The following is a 23,487-nucleotide window of genomic DNA, read 5'->3' on the forward strand; positions in this document are numbered from 1 at the left end:
GGAAATTAGGCATCTGCCATGGAGCCCCTGAGAGTTGCAGAAGATTTTAAGAAGGGTTCTAGAGCTTCTACTGAGAAACTAGATATCATCAATCATGTGAAAAGGAGCCATAGCTTATAGCTCTATCTGTACAGACATGCTCCACAATGGCCTGATTCGGGCCAAATAGGGGCCAAATGGGTCGGATCGGGCCCAAATCAGCCCTATTTGGGCCCTTGTGGAGCAGAGGAGCACTCCCAGGGTGGCCTGTGGCCCGTACAATAACATCACTTCCCAGAAGTGATGTCATCGTGCAGGCCAGAAGTGTACACACTTCGTGCATGTGCGACCAGGGAATAGCAGGTAGGTGCTAGGCCTCCCACCTCCCTCCTGAGGGGGGGAGACCTGGCAACCCTAGCTGTAACATAGGAATGACTTAAGGGTCAGAATCATATAGGAATCCTCTCCACCACTGGATGACCTCTGCTCACTGTCCTGTTGCTCTGTTCAGCATAGCACCTGTGTTCTCTATACACGCAAAGTGGCAGCAAGTCCTTCCAGAAGATGCCCCCCCCCCAAGATAGCTCTATAGAGGCTCATGAACCTCTACAACCCTACTGAAGTTCTTGATCCCCTGGTTGAAAACCATTGTCCTAGAAAAGACCCAGCCAGCACTCCATTGCAGTTGTACTTATTAACAGACAATTGGTTTGTGTGCATATAGAACTGTGCCTCTTTTAACATAGCAAATTCAGAATCATACCCCTTGAATCCTACGTTTGTTCCTCCAGCAAAGGTTCTTTTCTCCTCAAACAACATAAATAAAAAAGAAACGTAAGTGTATTAATGTTTACTGTATTTATTCTTGTTTAATGTCAGTTATCTGCACTGTTCATACTTCAGGTTTTCATCTGCATGATTTAACATACAGTGGCAGCATGGTGTTCACCTGTTGTACTTGCTTTCATTTCATATATACTTTTTCAATGAACTTCTCTGGATCTCTGGTGCTAAGGTGTTGAATAGAGAACACATAAAAATTCCATGTGGATGTGCTATAAAAATAAAGCACACAACAAGAATAACAAGATGAGCCAGTGTAGCGTGGTGAGTGACTAGAGTGACAGACTAGGGTCTTAGAGACCTGAGTTTGATTCCCCACTCTGTGATGGAAGCTCACTGGGTGACCTGGGCCAGTCACATACTCTTGGCATAATCTACCTCATAGGGTTGTTGTGAGGATAAAATGAAGGAGAGGAGAATTATGTAAGTCACTGTGGGTCCCATTGAGGAGAAAGGTGGGGTATAAATGAAGTAAAAATAAATAAATAAAGCGTGCTTGAAAAAATACAAGCAAAAAAAATGAAGGAAAGCAGCAATATTTTTATACAGGAATGTCCCCAAGCAATCCTGGAAGTAGTACCAGAAATATTGTTATGCAGAGTATGTGGAGCTCTGGAAATGATTTTCAAAGTTAAAATGACTGAGGGTCAGTGAGCAAATTGCTGGAGTGTGTTGGTTGCTTTCAGTTACAAAAGGGAATTTTGGCAGATGCTGATTGACATAGGGATGAGTAAAACTGTATACAAAACGTCCTTCTTTTGCAAAACTCTTTAAGGTACCTTTTCATAAATAGAAAAGAGTCCAGTAGCACCTTTAAGACTAACCAACTTTACTGTAGCATAAGCTTTCGAGAACCACAGTTCTCGTCGTCAGATGCAGAGAGAACTGTGGTTCTTGAAAACTTATGCTACAGTAAAGTTGGTTAGTCTTAAAGGTGCTACTGGACTCTTTTCTATTTTGCCACTACAAACTAACACGGCTAACTCTTCTGGACCTTTTCATAAATTCATCCTGAGAACAAGAATATTTTGAAGCATGTGGAGACTACTTTTCCCTCGTTGCTGGTTAATCTCAACAATGCTTTAGTTATCTAGTATTTCTGGGCAGGATTGAGTCCTAGCATGGAGTTCTAGAAATTCAGTACCAGTGCTGTAGCTTCTTATCAGAAATGCGGAATGGGTTAGGAATGTATTAATCTTTAGCTTCAAAATGGCTACATGGTGGCTTACAATATAAAACAAACAGAACAAATACATCAAAAACACAGTTAAAATTACTGATACATTAAGAAGTGGTTAAACAAAAGCCATCCTAAATAAAACAGTATTCAGCTGCCTCCTGAAGATAGAGAACGAGGCATTCAGGAGCACTTCCCTGAGGAGATTGTTCTATGGTTGTGGGACTGCCACCAAATAGGCCCTCTCTTGTGAACCCACCAACTAAGCTTCTTTGGTTGATGGGACAGTCAGGAGGGCCTCTCCCTGGGAGCTATTGGTTCTCGGATGACCTGATTACAGCCATTCGTTTACTTTGCAAAATAAAATATGTCTTGGTTTAACTTGGCTGTCCAAAATTGGTATCCTAAGCAGAATTAAACCCTTCTAAACTGATTGAATTAATTGGATGTATTTCTGCTTAGGATGACAATACAAGTCAGAAAACTCCCATCACACCTCATATTAGTGCAGGATTCTTTCAGAAAATACATATTAATTTGAAGTATCACTTCTATGCATATTATTGCAATATCACCCTGTTGTTTTAATTCTCTCTGAAAGAAGAAGCTTGGAGTAGTAAATTACTTGCCATCATAACATCTGTCTGACACCTAGTGCCACTAACTGGAGATGCAATTTAATTGTCGTTAACATTATCGAAAATCATAGTTCCTTACCTTGTCTTAAACTCTTTCATACATATGCAAATATATAAGTAATCTGTCAATTTAATATGTTAGAATTTACAAGTACTTTCTCCATTTATTTGTTCAGATATATGCTTAGATATAACCCTCTAAATTGCTCTAATATGCATTCAATTGTTACTTATTATGACACGTTATGTGTTGATTAATTTTGATGTATGTATTTATTAACGGATGTTAACATTAACTTCTTGTATGACTGCAAGTTCTTGATTGTATATAGTTTAATAGTTTATAGTTATAAAAAATTAATTAAAAAACATTATCACTTATTTTCAACATACAGCTTTTCAAAGTCTAAAATGGGACTGCTTTTACAGATTGGCAGCTGCAGGGAGGTTGGGTCTTAATGATGTTCAGAGTTTCAAAACAGTTCAGGACAGTTACCTTTCTCAGATGAGACTGGAATGTGTAATACCATTTAATTCAAATGAGGGACAGAGTAACAAGATAACAAGGGACATTAATTTTTATGTAAACCCTTACATGGAGAATCCTTGATAAAGAACTTTAGAAATACATCTTCAAGACCATCAACGGAAGATGTTCTTTACTGCTCTTTAAATAACCTGTTGTACACATAACCAAGAAACATGGAATGTTTTATTCATTCATGTCACCTTTTTCTGTCTTTTTTTCTTTTATCCTATAGCTGTCCCAGTTCGAGGACTGGAGGCAGATAACAATATCATGCTAATTAGAGTGAAGGAAAGGGCTAGAATTTTTTCTCCTCTTTAGAATTCGTGGCCTCCTATGAAGTTGATGGACAGTCGATTAAGGACAGACAGAATGTAGCACTTGCTCACTCAAAGAGTGGTTAGCTTGTAGAATTACCACACCATGAGATGTGGTAACAGCTACTAGTTTAGTTGGCTTTATAAAGAGTTTAGAGAACTTCTGGAAGGAAACATCCATCAGTGGTTGTTAGCCATGTTAACTAAATGGAAACTCCATGGTTACCTTCTGAATACCAGTCCTGAGGAATGACAACAAGGAACAGCTTGGGCTTACTCTGTTGGCCTTCCGGGGGCATCTGGGTGGTGGACTACATGGACAATTGGTCTAATCCTGCACAGCTAGTCTCTTGTTTGTGTGTTTTGTTCTACCCCATCCCTTCCTATTCCTGGCCACCAAAATTAAACTTAAAGAAAAATTGCTTATCCTGCTTTTGAAATTTGTACAGGTTCAAGTCTCCCAGAAAAAAAATCCCAAAGCTGAGGAACAGTTACTAAGTGTCTGCCCCAGACACTGCTGTGGCATAGTGGTTAAGTGGTTGGGTTGCAAATCAGCTCTCTGCCAGTTCAAATTACAATACTGCCATGAACTCAGCAGGCAGGTGACCTTTAGACTTACGGACCCAATTGGTCTCCAGAATGCTCTGTGGGAACCGATGCTCCACGGTGGTTCATTAGATGAGCTAGTGGAGGGCTGGCAAGTCCGGCTCTCTGAGGCCATCGATGAAATCGCCCCCCGTCGTCCTCTTCACTGCTGGAATCGCTGGGCTCCTTGGTATACAGAGGAGCTGCGGCAACAGAAGTGGGAACTAAGACGACTTGAGCGTGTGTGGCGGCGATCTCGTGACAAGGAAGCAAGAACATCTTATAGGCTGTTTATGAGGTCTTATGAGATGGCGGTGAAAGCTGTGAAAAAGGAATATTATGCAGCTTCCATTGCATCAGCTAGCTCATGCCTGGCTAAATTATTAGGTGGAGACCACCAAAAGCTGAATTCGGAAATAAGCTGTGAGGCTTTTGCGAGCTTTTTTGCTGATAAGATCCCGCTTCTCCTCTGCGACTTACCAGCCACAGTTGATATGGTAAGTGAACTAGAGGCCCCTTGGCCGTCTTCAGGACCTATATTTGATAATTTCAGCCCTCTTTTGGGGGAAGAGGTGGACAGGATTCTGCAGGTGGTACGGCCTACCACATGCCCCTTTGACCCGTGCCCATCATGGCTGGTGAAAGCCAGTGTTGACGGACTACGGGATTCCCTAAAGGTGATTATAAATCTATCCTTGAGCTCCGGGGTTTTTCCTAAGGCGCTGAAGGAAGCTGTGGTACGGCCTCTTCTGAAGAAATCCTCATTAGATCCCGCCAACCTGCTCAATTACCAATCAGTTTCTAACCTCCCATTTTTGGGTAAGGTGATTGAGCGGGCGGCAGAAAAGCAACTGCAGAATTTCCTGAATGAGACCTCGGCCCTAGATCCCTTCCAGTCCAGTTTCTGCCCAGGACATGAGGTCGAGACGCTGCTGGTCGCCCTCACAGACGATCTCCGCAGACATCTGGATCAGGGCGGATCAGCACTGCTGATTTTACTGGATCTGTCAGCAGCGTTTGATACGGTCGATTACGAGCTCTTGACTCACCGCCTTGCCGATGTGGGGATTCAGGGGACAGCACTGCAGTGGCTGGTCTCCTTTCTCCATGATCGGGGACAGAGGGTGGCACTTGGAGAGAGAATATCATCTCGTAGGCCACTAGTGTGTGGTGTGCCACAGGAAGCGATACTCTCTCCATTATTATTTAATATCTATTTGCGCCCCCTCACCTGGCTGGTGCGGAGTTTCGGGCTTGGGTGTCACCAATATGCGGATGACACCCAGCTTTATCTGTTGATGGACGGGCGGCCTGGATCAGCCCCTGATGTCCTGGAGCATGCTTTTGAAGCTGTGGCTGGTTGGTTGAGACAAAGTCAGCTGAAATTGAATCCCACGAAGACGGAGGTCCTGTATGTGGGTCGTGGGGAGATGGCTTTGGGACCCCGGCTTCCTACACTTGATGGGGCAGCACTTACACTGGCCCCAATTGTTTAGGAGCCTGGGGGTGATTCTGGATTCCTCCCTGAAGATGGAGGACCAGATCACTGCAGTTGCCAGGTCTTCCTTTTATTATCTTCGGCAGGCCAGACAACTTGCCCCCTATTTATCTTCCCGCGACTTGGCTACAGTGGTCCAAGCAATGGTCACCTCTAGGCTGGACTACTGTAACGCGCTCTACGCTGGGATTCCCATGGGCCTGATCCAGCGGTTACAGCTGGTACAGAATGCAGCAGCGCGGGTTGCTGGAGCACCGGTGTGGGAGCATATCAAGCCGGTGCTACGCCAGCTGCATTGGTTGCCAGTGGAGTACCGAATCAGGTTCAAGGTTTTGGTGTTAACCTACAAAGCCCTATGTGGACTGGGACCGACGTATCTACGGGACCACCTCTCACCATATGAGCCCTGGAGGACTCTTTGGTCAGGCGGGAAGTATCTTTTAAGTGTCCCTGGCCCTAGGGAAGTCTGCCTGGCGTTGACCAGGGCCAGGGCCTTTTCGGTCCTGGCCCCGGCCTGGTGCAATGCTCTGTCTTGTGAGACCAGGGCCCGGCAAGATTTGTTAGCATTTCGTTGGGCCTGTAAGACGGAGCTATTCCACCAGGCATATGGCTGACGCCGAGCCGTGCTCCCCCCTCTCTGTGGAGGGGAGGATCAAACCATATGCCCTCCTATGCGGATGCAGATGTTATTATTGTCCACACTTGATACTGTACATAGTTGCTCTGGAAAAACTGCTGTATGGAACATCAGCTCTCAATTATGTGCTGCTTTTATCTATTTGTATGTAAATATATGACATTTATATACATAGCTGTAATTTTAATGATTAGATATAGTGTTTCTAATGTTTTTAATGGTATTAACATTTGTATTTTTGTTATCCGCCCTGAGCCTGCGAAAGTGGGGAGGGCGGAATATAAATGTAATAAATTAAATTAAATTAGCCACTCCTCTCAGCCCCAGCTCGCTAGCTGTGTTGTGAGGATAAAAATAACACTGACTTTGAGCCTCACCACAGTGACGCCTGGCATGTGCTCTTTAAGTGTCGGGTTTCACAATTTTACCTGGGAGCTGTAGTTTTAAAAGAGCTGTTGGATAGAGAAGGATTCACTCTTTTAGTAAAACGAAGAGTTGGGGGAGGTGAAAAAGAAAAGAAGCTTTTGGCTAGTGCCCTTAACTCCTTAGTTGCTGAACTACACAGTCTCCCTCACCCTCTTAAGATCTAGCAGATTCCACCCAAAGGGCTTGCTGAACTACACAGTCTCTCCGTCCTTGCCACCTCTGGGTGGAATCTACCAGGGAAGGGAGGGGGGAGAGACTGTGTAGTTCAGCAACTAAAGAGTTAAGGGAGCTAGCCAAAAGCTTTTCTTCTTTTCCACCCCCCCCATCCCAACTCTTTGTTTTACAAAAAGAGTGAATCCTTTCTCCACAGCAGCTCTTTTAAAACTACAGCTCCCAGGTAAAATGGCACAACTCGACACTTAAACAGCACATGCCAGGCTTCAGTGTGTGTGAGACTCTTTGTTCACAGCTCTGACAGAGGCACTAGTCTGTCTAGAAGAGCGATATATGAGCACAGAGGAGGGCATTTCTAATTATCTTAAAGGTTATGCAAGGACATGGGACAGAGGCAGTATCTTAGATCTGCTGGGCATAGGCGGAACCCACACTTCCCTACCTTCCGCTTTTCATATGCAAGAATTGCGCTGGATTCTATCCTGCAATGTCCAAGACTGTGTTCACATCCCTCTTGTACTGCGCCAGTGTTGTGCTATACTCCGTTCACATCCCTGGGAGAATCGCATGATACAGGGCGGGTTTAGATCTGCCATCACCGATGACAACATTACGTAGTCTTTAAAACATTTTAATGCTAGATTTTTGCTATATTGATTTTCTGCTCAATTGCAATGGTGGGGCCCACACCCCCATTGATGCCTGCAATTGGTTAATGTTACCGCTCAACTATAATTATAGGATAGCGATTTTTCGCTATACTGATAATTTTAGTTAAAAAAAAAACCCGGAAAGAGTCAACCTTTGCAGGCACAGTCCGCTTATCAGAAATTACCTAGGCTCTCCTTCGGCAATGAAACATTATTTACTGTAAAAAAAAGTCACCCCCCCAGTTGATGCCTCCACGGACTTTTTACAACGCCACTTCCCAAACCACTTGTGGGTGATCGTCATGAACGGGATTGCACAATAGCGCTACGTATGCCCCCCCTTTTAAAAAAATAAACAGGACGGGGGGTGCAGGCATGCCTCAGACAGAGTTGGGACCATAAGAATTGCTTGGCAAAGAGGGACGGTGTTCTGGAAAGGCAAGAAACAAGGAAGTGGGGGTGGTTAAGAAGGAACTGCTTCTATTTGTTCACATCCATAGTGAGAACTGCGCAAGAGAAGCATTTGAAAGCGTGACAACCTCGTCTGAGGCGCAATGCAACAGATACGATAGAATGGCGGGATTGAGGTAAGAGTATGTGAACAGCTCTCTGAAAAGCACATAAATGGCGGGAAAATAGCGGCAAACTTGAGCCGTTTGGATTCGGCCAAAGATTGTTTATGGCTTTATAGGTATGCACTCTGCACCATAAATTGAGTTTGGATTGGAAAGCAATAAGGGACACCTGCCAATGAGGGAGAAGATTCTGTACAGCCAAAAGAACACACATGTATATAGAAAAAATGGCTTTCAGCCTTTATGCAAAAAAGGAGGGGAAAAGTAAAATAATAGATGAAATGAGGACTGCACATACTTGCTGTCTAATGCTTCCACAGAAACCTAATAGAATGAATGCAAAGACTGGCAAGCCCTTGCTCTGCCTGTGGACAGACCAAGAAGAGAGGAGGAAATGCCCTGCTGTGGGTGAGAAAGATTGAGTTGCTGACCTCCCTCCCAGCAGTGCCTAGGCAAAAGCATTGCAAACCTGAGGGTCAGGCCTTTAGAGATGCTAACCGTGCAATCCTAAGCATTTTTTGGCCATCAAATTGCAACCAACTTATTGCAACCCTGTATGCTTTTCAAAGCAAAAGACACTCAGAGGTGATTTGCAGTTGCCTGCTTCTGCAAAGCGATCCTGGACTTTCACGGAGGTCTCCTATCCAAGGACTGACCAGGGATGACTCTGCTTAGCTTCTAAGATCTGATGAGAGCAGGCTGGCCTGTAAGTATCATTTACTTCAGTGAGCCTTACTTCCTCGTAAATGTGCTTATAATTTCAGGCTAAGTCCTCAACTTTGCAATCCTATCGTTTGCCTATAGTGGGGATCAGAGAAGCCCCCTGCTCACTTCTTCTCTACCATTCCCAGCACACGAATACAGGAACACATGAAACTACTTTATACCAAATCAGACCATTGGCCTATCAGGGTCAGTACTGTCTCCTGTAACTGGGGGAGGCTGTCTTGAGTCTCAGGTAAAGTTCTTTCCCATTAGCAAATAACAACCCTGTTTCTATAAACTCACTTTATCTATATGGGGCTTTTTACCTGGCCTTTCTACAGCAAAGGACTCAACTTAATTGCTCAGGCTGTAGGACCAGGCTGATAAGAATCCTGCCCCCCCTCATTTTTAGCAGAATATAGTGAAGTTGTCTCTCTTGTTTTTAAAGGAGCAAGCTGCCAAGCTAGTATTTGTTGGTGTTCCAGTAAACACTTAAATGGAGCAGATCTCGATGAATGAATAGGAAGCAAACGGAGTCCTCTTGAGAAGGTAGTATTAGAATTTCCTGAGCACTTATACAAGAATTTTCTAAGAAGCTGAATATTTTGGCCAGTCACAGCTCCAAAAACGATGGAGCCAAATAGGGCTGCTGGCACATTAACTGGTTCAGCCTTTAATTCTTAACAAGAGGCCTCAGTCCAAGGCACAAATTGCAACAGACATTGCTTGGCATATTAACTTGCTGGACATACTCCAGAACTTTGTCATTATGTTGACAGGTTTTTACACAGCCAAAACTTATTAAATGTTTGCATAATTGTGGTTTTTGTTGTCCACTTGGTGAAAACAACTTGAACTAATAATATAGTCATCAGTAGAATAATGAGGACTTACTTTAGAGCTATGTTGAAATTTGAGAGAGGTGCTTTACAGGAACTCTGAAACAACACATGCTAGCTTAGCAACATGTGCTACAAAAACAAAGGAGAGAACTTCAGTATATTCTGTTCTGTAAAAATGTACTCTAAGCTGGATCCCAAGAACAGGTGCATGGGCAATTAAGCTCATAGGACAGGCAGTAGCAGCAACCATCCCTTTGAACTGTTATACCGATACTGCCCCCACCCCTCAGCAAATTTGAGCCATATAAGGGCAGTTCTATGTTTCTAGCAGAAGCAGCCAGGAGAGTGGAGTGAGGGATTGCTTCCTTTGGCTCACTTATCCAGTATGGGATTTGGAGGGCATATAAGAGCCACATCTAGGGATCAACAAGTCCAGAGATAGGTTGCAAGCCAGAATTTATTGCCCCAATATGGGAAAAGATATCAGAGCATTTTGCAAGTCTTGTCAGACATGTCAGCTACTGGGTAGGGAACAAGACAAAACAAGGGGACTCTGACAGCCTGTACCACTTGTTTTGGGAGCGTTCTCTAAAATTGGACATTTTCAGGCCAATTGCCAGAGGAACCCAGGGGAATAAATATATTTTGACCAAAGTGGACTATGCCACAAAGTTCCCAAAAGCAATGCCTTTAAGGGACATTGAAGAGAAAACTGTAGCAGAAGCCTTACTGATGGTGTTCACCAGGCTAGGTTTTCCTGAGGAGATGATCACGGATTTGGGAACCAAGTTCATGTCCCAAGTGATGCAGGAGTTGTTGTTGGCTTGTGGAATCAAACACCTTGCCACCACAGCTTACCACCTACAAGCAAATGGACTAAATTAAAGGTTCAATGGCACCTTGAACCACATGCTGAAGACCTACGCTGTGAAACATCCTAATGACTGGGATCAACAACTTCAGCATTGGTTGTTTGGTTATTGTGAAGTGCCACAAGAGAGTTCCAGTTCTAGTCCCTTTGAGCTGCTGTTTGGACATCAGACAAGAGGACCTATGAACAACCTTAAAGAAGCACGGATGGGATAAGAGAGCATCGAAAGTAGAGATGTAGTCACCTGTCTTCAGGAGCTACAAGAGAACCGGCAAAAACTGAGAGCGGTTGCAGCAGACAACATGCAAAGGGCTCAGCAGAAACAGAGAGAGAGCCTCTTTCTCTCTCATGCCAAAGACAAAGAGAGTCTTCAAGCCAGGAGACCAAGTCCTCATGTTGAAGCCTCAGAGAAAGCACAAGCTGGAAGTAGGTTGAGAAGGACTTTCTAGAGTTGTAAATAACGTTTCAAAAGTAAACTGTCTGGTAAATGTAAATTCTGAAGTGGGGCAGTGTAAAATGTTTCAAATAAATATTCTTAAGCCTTACCATGATAGAGGTAACCTAGTCCTTATGGCCAGAGGAGGGCAGAAAGAGGAAATTGCATTGACAGGTTGGGGGAAAGTAACCCAAAGTAGCAAGATTCACCTTTGGCACCTATTCTGACTAAAGACCAGCAATGGCACGTTAAGACTGTCTTAACAGAATACCAGACCATCTTTTCCAATTTCCCAGGGAGAAAAAACTTCAATGCAAGATCAATACTGGAGATGCCAGGCCTATTGCTTTCCCACCTTATAGAGTAACTGGCCCAAATGTCATCAGTATCAAGAGAGAGGTTAAAGAAATGTTGAACTTTGGACTCATTGTTCATTCCAAAAGTCCTTGGGCTTCACCAGTTATTTTAGTCCCAAAACTGAATCAGACAGTAAGATTTTGTGCTGACTGTCGGAGGTTAAACAAGATTACAGTCCCAGATGCATACCCGATGCCAAGGGCGGATGAACTGGTGGAAACCAATGGGTCTGCATATTTCATTTCCACCACTGATTTAACAAAAGGAAATTGTCAGCTAGTTTTAAGGACTGGGGGAAACTGAAGGAATATTTGGAAAAAAATGGGACGTGAAGGGGAAACTGTGGCAATTTGAAAGCTATTAGGGAAATTTAGCGGAGACAGTAATCTTTACCATTTAAACAAAAGTTTTTTAATTATGGTAGAATTTAAATTTTAGACAGATTTAAAGATAATGGAAATTATTTAATTTATAAATGTAATAAAAGTTAATTATATAGAAGGAGAATAGAAGAATAGGTTATACAATAGGATATGGGTTGGAAAACTGTTGGAAGTCACTAGAAAAGGGGGGGAGGAAAGGGTGGGGGAAAATTGGATATTTAGGTTTAATAATTGAAATACTGATTGTAAACATGTACTCACCTAATAATTTTTTTTTTAAAGAAATTGTCAGCTAGCAATGGAGCCTAAGGTCAACCCAAAACTGCTTTTTTGACCAGAGAAGAACTCTTTAAATTCATAATCTTATCATTTGGGTTTAGGAATGCCCCAGCCACATTCCAGAGGTTGATTGATAAGTTGTTAACAGGGCTAAAAGGCTTTGCTCTTGCCTATATAGATGACATAGCCATCTTCAGCCAAACCCGGAACAAACACCTCCAGCATCTGACTATTGTGTTTCAAAGAATAAAGGAGGCTAATTTGACTGTGAAAGCCTCAAAGTGTCAAATAGCAATCAGCCACGTGAAATACCTAGGGCATGTGCTTGGAGGGAGAATGATAAAACCAGACTGGAGCAAGGTGCAAATGATATAGGAGTGGCCTAGACCCACAACTAAAATGCAGATCAGAGCATTTGTAGGGGTCGAGGGTTATTATAAGAGGTTCATTCCCGAATTTAGTTCCATTATCGCTCCTTTGTGTGAGTGCACAAAGAAATCCTTTCTGGATAAGGTGACTTGGACACAAGAATGCCAAACTGCATTTGACCACCTAAAAAGGGTACTAACCACAGAGCCAGTGTTAAGGGCTCCTGACTTCATGAAACCCTTTACCCTCTACATTGTTGTATCTAATATTAGTATAGGGGCCATGTTAAGTCAGATTGGGAAGGATGGAAATTACTGTCCGATAATTTACATTAGTAGAAAGTTGGTGGATAGAGCAACACCTCTCTGTGATTGAGAGGGAATGTTTGGCAATAGTGTGGGCCATAGATAAGCTAAAACCATACCTATGGGAAAGGAAATTAACTTTATGCACTGACTATTCACCTTTGCACTAGTTAAACCAGGTGAAGAGTACAAACAGTAAACTGATAAGATTGAGTCTTCAGTTACAGGATTATAATTTTAACACAGTACACATAAAAGGAGAATGTTATTGCGGATACACTTTCCAGAAACACCTAAAGGTAGATGTATTGTCGAAGGCTTTCACGGCCGGAGAACGATGGTTGTTGTGGGTTTTCCGGGCTGTATTGCCGTGGTCTTGGCATTGTAGTTCCTTGGCATTGTAGAACTACAATGCCAAGACCACGGCAATACAGTCCGGAAAACCCACAACAACCACCTAAAGGTAGAGGTTGCAAAAGCAGATTGGTATGCCTATTAAATGCTGTATGTTGGTATAAGATGTTTAACTATTGGTACGTCTATTGAAAGTTGTAGATATGTTGGTATAAGATGTTTAACTATGGGTTTTAATGTAAACAGAGAGATAATATGCACCCATATACTTCATCCATTGCATAGGAGAGGCTTGTGAGAACTTCCCTGAAGCAATGAACTCAAAGGGCGGGACATGTGAAGGATTGTATGATTTTAAAAGCTTGGAAAAGCTGTACACACACAGCTACAGGACTGTTAAGGGATAATCCCTCAGAGAACCAGAGAGCTTTTAGTGACAGGCTACTCCAAGGAATCTGATTGGGTAGCATGAGCTGGAAAGAGGAGGGTCTGTTTTCAGTCCTAGCTGAGAGAAATCCAGTGTGAAGAGTTGAGAGGTGGAGTCCTAAAGGAGAGCAGTTAACATGGGCAGGAGAACTGGGGAAAGTTGGCAAGGAGGTTTGGGAAGTAGGTGCAGACTCCCAAACAGGCCAAAGAAAAGAGGATAGATCTTCTAAGGAGAGGAGATGTTCCCTACCCAGTTAAACAGGGAGGTGGCTATGAAGAGTGAAGAGATCTCTGGTCAGGTGTGTGAAGAAAAGGGGCTTGGGGTACTAGTAAGTGGGTACCAGCCTTCCTAACTCCAGAAGAGAAAGAGAATACTAAAAGAAAGTATACTATTGTGCTTGGGGAGAAAACAAGGGAACCAAAGCCTCAAAACAGAAGACTTTAAGTGTCTGTGAAGAGCATAAGAACTGAAGTCTGTGTATGTTCTGATTTTACCTCAGAGATATGTATGTAGGGCCAGCGCCACCATTGAGGCAGTGAGGCGGGTGCTGCGGGTGCTGGGGCGCCTGAGGGGGCGCCGGGGGTGTAGGTGCACGCCACAGAGCTGGCGTGCCTGGCTCGCAGCTGCTGCAGCTGGCCAGCCCCGCGCCGCCACCACCACCACACGCCCCCAGCCGGGCACAGCAGCCGCGGGCCAGGCATGACAGGCATCCAGGGCGGCGTGCGGAGCATGGGCAGCCTCCATGCGCTGTCCCAGCCACCCGCCGGCCAATGGGGCTGGCTGTGTTGCGTGATGACATCATCATGCAGTCCAGGGGTGTGTGCGCGTGCACATGGGGGCAGCCGCAGGCGCCAGAAATCCTGGCACCAGCGGTGTATGTATGTTGAATTATCTGATTTCACATGACCTTTCCCCTCTAAAATAAACTAGTTAGTTATTTTTGAATTTTAAAAATGCTTCCAGTACCGTTTCTGTTGTTTAAAGACGAGGGAACATCATAGGTGCCTCTCAACAACATAGACCATGTGGATAGTTAAGTGAGTAGCTTTTTCGGTCTGCAGTAGAACAGCAGGATTTTAGTCCTGCGGCAACTAAAAGACCAACAAGATTTTCAGAGTATAAGCTTTCGAGAGTCAGAACTTCCTTCTTCAGACACCACATGGTCCTTCTGCTCATCTCTTACAGTCCTGGGTCTGATTTAAATATGATGTTGGTGAGCTACACCCACTCATGCAACTTAGCACAGGCCCACCTTATTTAAATTGGGCTGCTACCTGTGCATTGTTAACAATCCAGAGATCCATTCCTGGGCAGGTGTTGCAAGGCATGCTAACCAGCATGTGTAGTTGCTTAGCACATGTAGCAGGTCAGTTTAAATGAGATCTGGGCGAATGCAACGTTATTCAGTTCTTTTGCCTTGGCAGTATATGTTTATATGTGCAGGTCCTGCACATGGAGCACAATGACGTGGCAGAGTAGACTGCACCACTTCAGACTGCAGGTGGCAGATCTCATTTTGGAGTGTTCCCTTACATTAAAAAGCTTCCAAAAATAGAAAACTTGCAGGGTGGACAAAGAGCTGGGTAAAATACCTTTCTCTCTGATTTGCTGGTTTTCCATTTTCAGAAAGACTTTTTGTATATGAGGAAATATTCAAAAGCAGTATCTACTGGACAACCTTGAAATGGTACATCTAATTTTACCACTCCCCCCACAATTTCAGTTTTAGCACAGCTTTAAAAGTAAAAGTTTAATGGAATAGGAGAAAGAGTCATCAAAACTAAAGGATGCTCTGATTTCCATATGTATCTGATGAAGTGAGCGGTGACTCACAAATGCTCATATAGAAATAAATATAGTTAATCTTTAAGGTGGCTTAGATTTCTGTTTTATTTTGGTACAACAGACTAACTACCTCCTTTGCAATTGCCATGGCATTTAACAGCAAAATCATCATGTCCAGAAAGCCATCACTATATGAGGCCTAAAACAGCAGCTTTTCAGTATTCTTCAATGGCAATGTACCAATATATATCAGGAACTCTCAAACTATTTGAAGCAATATATATTATCAGGATGGGGCCTGGCTGGAAGTGACTTCATTGCTTTCCTTTCATATGCACCCATCCTTTCTCAAGTAACAGGCTCTGAACGTTATTCAAAAGTTCACAGAAAAAAACAGCTAATATTTACTCAAAAGAAGAATGGGTGTGTTAAATATGCTTTCTCTCCCCTCAACAATATTCTGTTCATATAATCAGAACAGAGGTGTACATTTGTGCATAGCTTTCCTTTACTCTGTAGCCTCCTAGGTTCTCCCTAAACCTACAAACCCAGATAACCTAATCCTAAACAGTCAGACATTCTTAGAGCAATTAAAATCAATGGGTTTAGGTACATCTGACTCTGCATAGGACTGAGCAGCTACTTGGAATGAGGTTCCATTGATTTCAGTAGAGTAACAATTGTATTTAGAATTAGAAGCATACCTCCCACTAGAATTTCACAGGTGAAAAGAGGTCCAATTATCATGGTCTAGGAATCCCTGCCATTATAGATGCTTAGAAGTTCTCCATCCTGCACTAACTTCAGAAGCAGGGTATATTAGTAAACAAATCACAACTGTTTTAATTTTTCTTAAAATTAAGAATTTTAAATATTCTACTTCTAAAATAATTGCGACCTAAAGGTATTGAGCAATATCGACTATTTGGATAGGCTGTTACTGGAGAAAAGAAAGCAGTTCACTGACATTCCAGGGGTTATACTAGATCCAGTACTGCTACTAGAGAAGCAAGTAAATGCAGCTGCAAAAAAGGCCTTCTTACAACTCAGACTAGTCTGGAAGACTACCCCCTACCTTGAGACAGCTGATCTGACTGGCTGGTTTCATGGCACAGTAACATTGAGGCTAGACTACTGTAATGCTTTCTACATAGGTCTCCCCTTAAAGTTGACTCAGAAACTCCTGCTGATGCAGAACGCTTCAGCTTGGCCATTTTCACATGCCTGTAGCCTCTGGGAAATCATGCAAAACTCATGGCATGAAGCGTCTTCCTAGCGCGATTTCCCATCATGAGCCCGTTTAATAGTGCGATTTTTTACATCATCGTGCCGTTAAACAGGAAATCGCGCTAGGAAGACTCTTCATGCCGTAAGTTTTGCATGATTTTCTGGAGACTACAGGCATGTGAAAATGGCCCTTGTTTACTCTCAGCAGGTAGATGGAGCGTGCATATCACTCCTGTTCTGCGGTCACTCCATCAGCTTCCCATCAGCTGCTGAGCTCCCTTCAAAGTATTGGCTATCACATTCAAAGCCCTTCATGGCCTTGGCCCCTCATATCTGTGTGACCACCTCTCCCCCATGATCCAACATGGCAGCTTCACTCATCTGGACAGGGCCTTCTGCAGATACCGCCCTGCAGTTGGACAAAATCAGCAGCTGCCTATACAGATGTTTTCTCTGTGGTAGCTCCCACCTTATGGAATGGCTTGCCTGAGGTCAGAAAAGCTCCTGGAGGGCTTTCTACCCAGATTATAGGGCTGTGTCATAAGAAGTACCTGAAAGAAATGCCTTGGTAGGGACAGGGACTATATGTTACTCTGTTGGGTACTGTCTGCTGATGTAGACATGAACTTTCTAGGCAGTTTCCACACTGCTAAACATGTCATGTAAATTAGTAATGCTTTGTTTTGGAAATATTTCATCTCTGTGCTCAGCTTCATGCTTGCTTTCAAAATTTCTGCTACCATACCCTGCTGTATCTCTTTCATGTCCTAACAGTTGTTCATTATTGTACTTTGCTCAGTGAATGACCTAGCTGTTGATTATACTGTATTTTCACTTGCACTTCGTAATCTGTCTTGGATCTCACTGAGAAAGGTGAACTAATAATAGTAATAATAAACAATAATAAACAATAATAAACACTCATCTGACGAAGAGAACTGTGATTCTCGAAAGCTTATGCTACAATAAAGTTGGTTAGTCTTAAAGGTGCTACTGGACTCTTTTTGATTTTGCTACTACAGACTAACACGGCTAACTCCTCTGCAACTACTCTATTGAGTACTGACAGACATGCACCCAACTAGGGAGTTTCTACATTGCTAAACATGCCATGTAATTTAGTTAGGCTTGGTTTCAGATTTCTTCTCTGTGCTTAGCTTTATGCTTATTTTTCAGTTTTTTTCTGCTTCCATACCCTATTGTATCTCTTTCGCTGAATGTCCTAATTGCTGTTCATTATTGTACCTTGATCAGTGAATGTCCTAGCTGTTGATTATATTTTATTTTCACTTGCACTGTTAATCTGCCTTGGATCTCAGTGGGAAAGGCAGACTTTAATTAATTAAATAAATAATCCTGTGTTTAAGGGTTTGAATTTACATGCATATATGTAAGGGGCAAGCGGTGTCTTTTTCTTCTCCCCTCATCCTTTCCACTCAGAGATTTAACGACAGTGATCCAAGCAATGGTCATCTCCAGATTAGACTACTGTAACTCGCTCTACACTGGGCAACCCTTGGGTTTGGTCTGGAAATTACCATGGGTCCAGAATGTAGCTGTGTATTAGGGTTGCCAGTCTCCAGGTAGTGGCTGGAGATCTCCTCGAATTACAACTGGTCTCCAGGCCACAGAGATCAGTTCACCTGGAGAAAATGGCCACTTTTGGGGATTGACTGTATGGAATTATGCCATGCCAAGGTCCTTTCCCTCCCCAAACCCCACTTTCTTCAGGTTTCTCCAGGTTTCACCCCCCCCATCTCTCCAGGAATTTCTCAACTTGGAGCTGGCAACCCTACTGTGTGTCCTTATGGATTCTCCATATAGGGCACACATATAACACCTGTACTGTGCTAGCTGCACTGGCTTCCCGTGGAGTTCCGGATCAGATTCAAGGTTTTGGTTTTAACCTATAAAGCCCTTCAAGAACTGGGACCAGTATACGTGCAAGACCGCCTCTCACCATATGTACCCCGGAGGGTACTTCAGTCTGTTGATAAACAGCTGCTGGTGGTCCCTGGCTCCAGGGAGGCTCGCCTAGCCTCAACCAGAGCCAGGGCCTTTTTGGTCCTGGCTGCAGCCTGGTGGAACTCTCTGTCTGTTGAGACTTGGGCCGGGACAGATTTGTTATCTTTTTGCTGGGCCTGTAAGACAGAGATGTTCTGCCAGGCATATGGTTGAGGTGGGGCATGGGCGAGTTCTTCCTGTTAGTCTCCGGTGTAGGGAACTTCCGCCCCAGTCTTTTCACCAGTCGATTTATTTTGTTTCTCCATCCCCCATTCCATTGAGATGTTTGGGCTGGGGTTAGGTAATGTGAGTCTGCCATCACGAGATATTTATACTGAATTGTATGTTTTATTGTTTTAAATGTGATGTGTCCTTTTACTGTTGTTTATCCACTCCGAGCCTGTGAAAGCATGGAAAGTGGAATATAAGATTAATAAATAATAATAATGAAGGTCCGTGGCTGAGACTTGATGGTGTGAGCCCTGGCCCAATGAAACCATATGCATACACACTAACAAAATATTAAAAAGTATCCTCAACATCCTTCCAAAAGGCAAATCAGGACAAAGTGTCAGCAATTTTACTTGCTCAGGTATTGGATTGTCCTTGGTAAATAAAGGCTGAACCAGGCACTATGGCACATTCTATCTCTTTAACTGGCTTCTGTAACTACCATCCCCCAGTGATTTCTCCTCCTTTCCATCATCTGCTCCATCATCTCTGTGTGTCACTTGGGTTGTAATGGACTTAATTTGGGCCAGGACTTACCTTTGCTTAGCCTACGAACTCAATGCAGGCTTCTGCATTACGTGAAAGCAAGGGGTACTTTTGAACATGTGCAAAGTACCTTTCCTTCTTTGCTAAAGAGTCATAATGCATCCCAGGACAAAAGACCTCTGATGGCTCTATACAGTAAGAAATAGCAAGAAATGGAGGCAGTTTTTTTTTAAAAAAAATCTTATGTGCATTCTCTTTTCTCCTCTTCCTGATTTAGGGAAGTCACTCAACCTGACTTTTATTTGCTTGGGCAGACTTTATCCTGTTCTAGGGTTGCCAAACGTCATTTCTCTGGATTTTTTAAAAAAGCTGTTTTTGGGTCAAGTGCTAGAAGAGTAAGGGGCAAGACAGGTTTATGTACTATGGTGTTTTTAAAGCTGTATATCAAGCTTCAGTGAATGGACAACTTGAGTCCTGCCCCTCCAGGATTGCGCCCAGCTCACAATGCTACGGATGTGCCTTAAATTCCGGTGCCCCCTCTCTAGAGCCTATATTCAAAAGATTCCAGCTTGCCAGAGCCGGGGGGGTGGGGGGGAAGGGTGTGTAATAGGAATGGAGTCTCGAACTTTTGGGTGCAATTCGCTGTTACCATAGGAACACTGGACAGCAATGTCATTCTCGTTGCCACTAGTAACGGGGGGGGGGGTCAAGCCGCATTTCCCCCTTGCTCTGTTGCCATGGTGATGGCAGGACAACTGTACTCGCGCCGCAACCGCGAGGCTCCATCCCTCTGGTCTCACTAGGACAGCGGGCTGCGGCGTCGCCGCTTTAGTCCCGCCCCTGGCAGTGTCGCGGGGGGTGATGGGAGTCCCAAGATGGCTGCGCCCGTCTGAGAAGTAGGAGGGAGGCCGCACTGCTCCTGCTGTTGCCGTTGTGGTCCGGGTAGAGGCACGGGGAGGAGCCGCTGGAGCCCAGGCCCGCAGCCGATCGCGCTTTCCTGTGTCATTCAGGTTGGTGCCTTTTCTCCTCCCCTCCGCGTCTCGTTGGTTTCCTCTGAATTCTCTCTTCGCTCAGTCGGTTCATCGATCATGCTGCCTTACCAGTGTTCCACCTGTGTGACTTCATTCCGCATTTGTTAATTCGGAATAGTATCTTTCAGGCTCTGGTTCAGTATTGACAGTCATCACTCAAATAAAAAAACATTTCCAGTCATTCATTTTAAAAATAAAAATTATGACTCCTGCCTTCCAACTCTCTTGTCAGAGCACTGTGCTTCAAATAACAGGCAAAAGGAGTAACAGTGTGTGTTTATTAAAAAGCGGTTTGAAACCTACAAGTACCATAAGAATGGTGAAAACGAAAATAACAGTACTGAGTGCATTGTGGAGCAGGAGCGAAAATCATGTAAATATAGGGTTGCCAGCTCCAAGTTGGGAAAGTCCTGGAGATCTGGCGGATGAAACTTGGAGAAACCTGGAGAAAGTGGGGTTTGAGGAGGGAAAGGACCTTGGTATGGCATAATTCTATAGAGTTTACCCCCAAAAGTAGCCATTTCCTCCAGGTGAACTGATCTCTGTGGCCTGGAGACCAGTTGTAATTCCGGGAGATCTCCAGCCACTACCTGGAGGCTGGCAACTCTTATGTAAATAGCATGAAATGTGGATTGTTTTTGTTTTGTACACCAATGATATAATTGGAAAAAGTAGCCTGTAAGTTATAGTAAGTTATATTTGTGTGTTTGTGTATGTATATGTGATGAGCTGATTAAAGAATAACAGTCTGCACTCCAATTAATCACTAGCATATACACTCTTAATTATATAACATTTCCTTAAATTATATTCTTCTACTCATAATAAACTGCTCATTATCTGCTTTAATATTTAACCATTCAGTATCAACCATTGAGTATTGTATTAGGTATAGTGTGCATTAGCATCAGTACTATTTCATTATAATAGCAAGCTCCCAATTATTGTGTGGATAAAGTACCCTCTAGTTGCAGCTGACTTATGGCAACCCCATGAAGTTTTCAAGCAAGACACAAACAGAGGTGGTTTGCCGTTGTCTGCCTCTGCATAGCAACCCTGGACTTCCTTGGTGGTCTCCCATCCAAGCACTAACCAGGGCTGACCTTGTTTAGCTTCCAAGATATGACAAAATCAGACTAGCCTGACCCACCCAGGTCTAGGTTCCTCATTATGAAGGCAGGGTGCATGAATTTACACTAACATGATTGGGTCAAAAATTTTCATAATATTTTGTGGTATTTTAGAACACAATTAGGTTGAAATGTAGGTGATCTAGGTTCAGATCCTTCTGCCGCTGCCAGAATTACTGAATGGCCTTGGCTAAAGTGCCATACTTTGCATAGATAAATGCGGGTAGAAAAAGTATTATTAACAATAGTATTTTTGTCTGCTCAAAAGTCACATTAAAATACTTTGTACTTATATTTTGGTTGTCCTTCAGAAATAATGTTGATATTTGGAACTCATGTCGAACATCTATGAAGAGAGGGCAACAATGATTGCAGCAGGGGATTTGCAGGAGTTTGTCCCTTTTGGCCGTGACCACTGCAAGCACCATCCTAACGCACTGAACCTGCAACTTCGGCAGCTGCAACCAGCCTCAGAACTTTGGTCATCAGATGGAGCTGCTGGATTGGTGGGATCCCTTCAGGAAGTTACAATCCATGAGAGAAACAAGGTAAAACTTCCTTAAATTAAGATTTAGAAAACAGGGCTGGCAAGTGCATGTGTGCTTCACTGTGGGCCGATTTGGGCCCGAAACAGGCCTGATGCAGCCCACCTTTCCCCCCACCGGGCAGGTAAGTGGTAGGGGGACGAAAGGTGGGAGCAGGGGATCCCTTGCCCCCACCAGGGGAATGGGATCCTTAAGCTCCATTGGCTGGGTGGGAGTGAGCCAGCCTCAGCTTAAGGGAGGAAACAAACTTTTTCCTCAGATAGAATTGGTGCTCTGAGTAAGAGCATCAGCTTAGACGGGATTTTTATTTGGTCTTTACTTAGGATTTTGTGTCTAGTTAGGGAAGAAAATTTGTTTTAGTGAGACAAACAAGTACCCTGTTAAGAGTCTGTCAAATCTAACTTTCATGTACAAGTTCTATGAATGGGGGCTCTGGGATTAAAGGAATGGCCTAGAAACCTGTTAGTTAGAGAAATAGGTTCCAATAAATCCTGAATGCTGAGCAACCTGTTTGGAGTAAAAGGAATTAAATCTCACCTCAGTGTTTGTGAATGTTAACTGAAGTTCAGTCTCAATGTGTTGACTTCCTCTGTGCAAATTTATAATCTGGGAAGTGAAGTTGAGAGCAAGTAGTACATTCTATACTAAAGTGCTCTACAGAAAACCTTTACCTTCTTACATACCTTATTTCCTGTAAATAAATCTTTGTTGTTCATCACCATCTATGTCATGTTTGTCCAGTCACAATAGCTCTGAAAAGGGGTTTATATTTACCTAACGATTGCATTTTCTTCCAGGAATGTTGGCAGTTACGGAAGGGCATCAGTGATGTTGGAGAAGAAGTGGAATATGATGAAGAACTGTATGTAGCTGGAAATATGGTCATATGGAGCAAAGGAAGTAAAAGCCAAGCGTCTGCAGTTTATAAAGCTTTCACGGTTGACAGCTCTGTTATACAGGTATGGAAATGGAAAGTTTTGTAGAACTAGCATGATTGCATACCGAAGGATTGAGACTTCGGTCACAGCTGTCCATGCACTTGTGTTTGGGAAAGGCCCGCTAAGATCAGTGGGAGTTTTGGCTCAGATATGCAGAGGATTGCAGCCCAAGGCTGTCTGATCTTTTTGTTCAGACAAATATTTAATACGCAGCTCTCTGAGAACATCATACAGTTGTATTGTCGAAGGCTTTCACGGCTGGAGAACGACGGTTGTTGTGGATTTTCCGGGCTGTATAGCCGTGGTCTTGGCGTTATAAACCTGCTATTAACTACAACGCCAAGACCATGGCTATGCAGCCCGGAAAATCCACAACAACCATCATACAGTTGTGTTTAGCTGGTGAGGAAGGAAGAGTACTTTTCACAATGCATAAAAATTTGCTAAACTTTATCAACACTGAATATTTTGATTTCAGGCACTGTGGTGCGATTTCTCTGTACCCCAGGATAAATGTGAGAAAACAGAACGTAAGTTTGGTTTTTATGCTGTGTTTTATTTGAGGTCTGAAATTTAAAAGGCACTGTCCATTTCTGAAGAATTATCTTGTAAAAAACAGGTTCACAAGCTATAGTTCTGTTTTGTGTAGTGGAAAGCCAGTTTGGTGTAGTGGTTAAGAGCGCGGGACTCTAATCTGGAGAGCTGGGTTTGATTCCCCACTCCACCAACTGAAGTCAGCTGGGTGACCTTGGGCTAG

General features: G+C 43.5%; 1 protein-coding gene across 1 annotated transcript in view; it reads left to right on the forward strand.

The window, feature by feature from the left end:
• The first annotated feature begins 20,000 nt into the window (after positions 1 to 20,000).
• The window catches only part of ANAPC1 (anaphase promoting complex subunit 1), a 67,359-nt gene continuing 63,872 nt past the window's right edge, over positions 20,001 to 23,487 (forward strand). Inside the window, exons 1-4 of the mRNA XM_054984667.1 lie at positions 20,001 to 20,096; positions 21,559 to 21,795; positions 22,590 to 22,751; positions 23,209 to 23,260. Coding sequence (XP_054840642.1) covers positions 21,583 to 21,795; positions 22,590 to 22,751; positions 23,209 to 23,260 — 427 coding nt within the window. The 5' untranslated portion in view covers positions 20,001 to 20,096; positions 21,559 to 21,582. The remainder of the gene's footprint in view (positions 20,097 to 21,558; positions 21,796 to 22,589; positions 22,752 to 23,208; positions 23,261 to 23,487) is intronic.

Source organism: Eublepharis macularius, chromosome 1 (assembly GCF_028583425.1).
Source record: "Eublepharis macularius isolate TG4126 chromosome 1, MPM_Emac_v1.0, whole genome shotgun sequence".
In the NCBI taxonomy this organism is placed as follows: domain Eukaryota; kingdom Metazoa; phylum Chordata; class Lepidosauria; order Squamata; family Eublepharidae; genus Eublepharis; species Eublepharis macularius.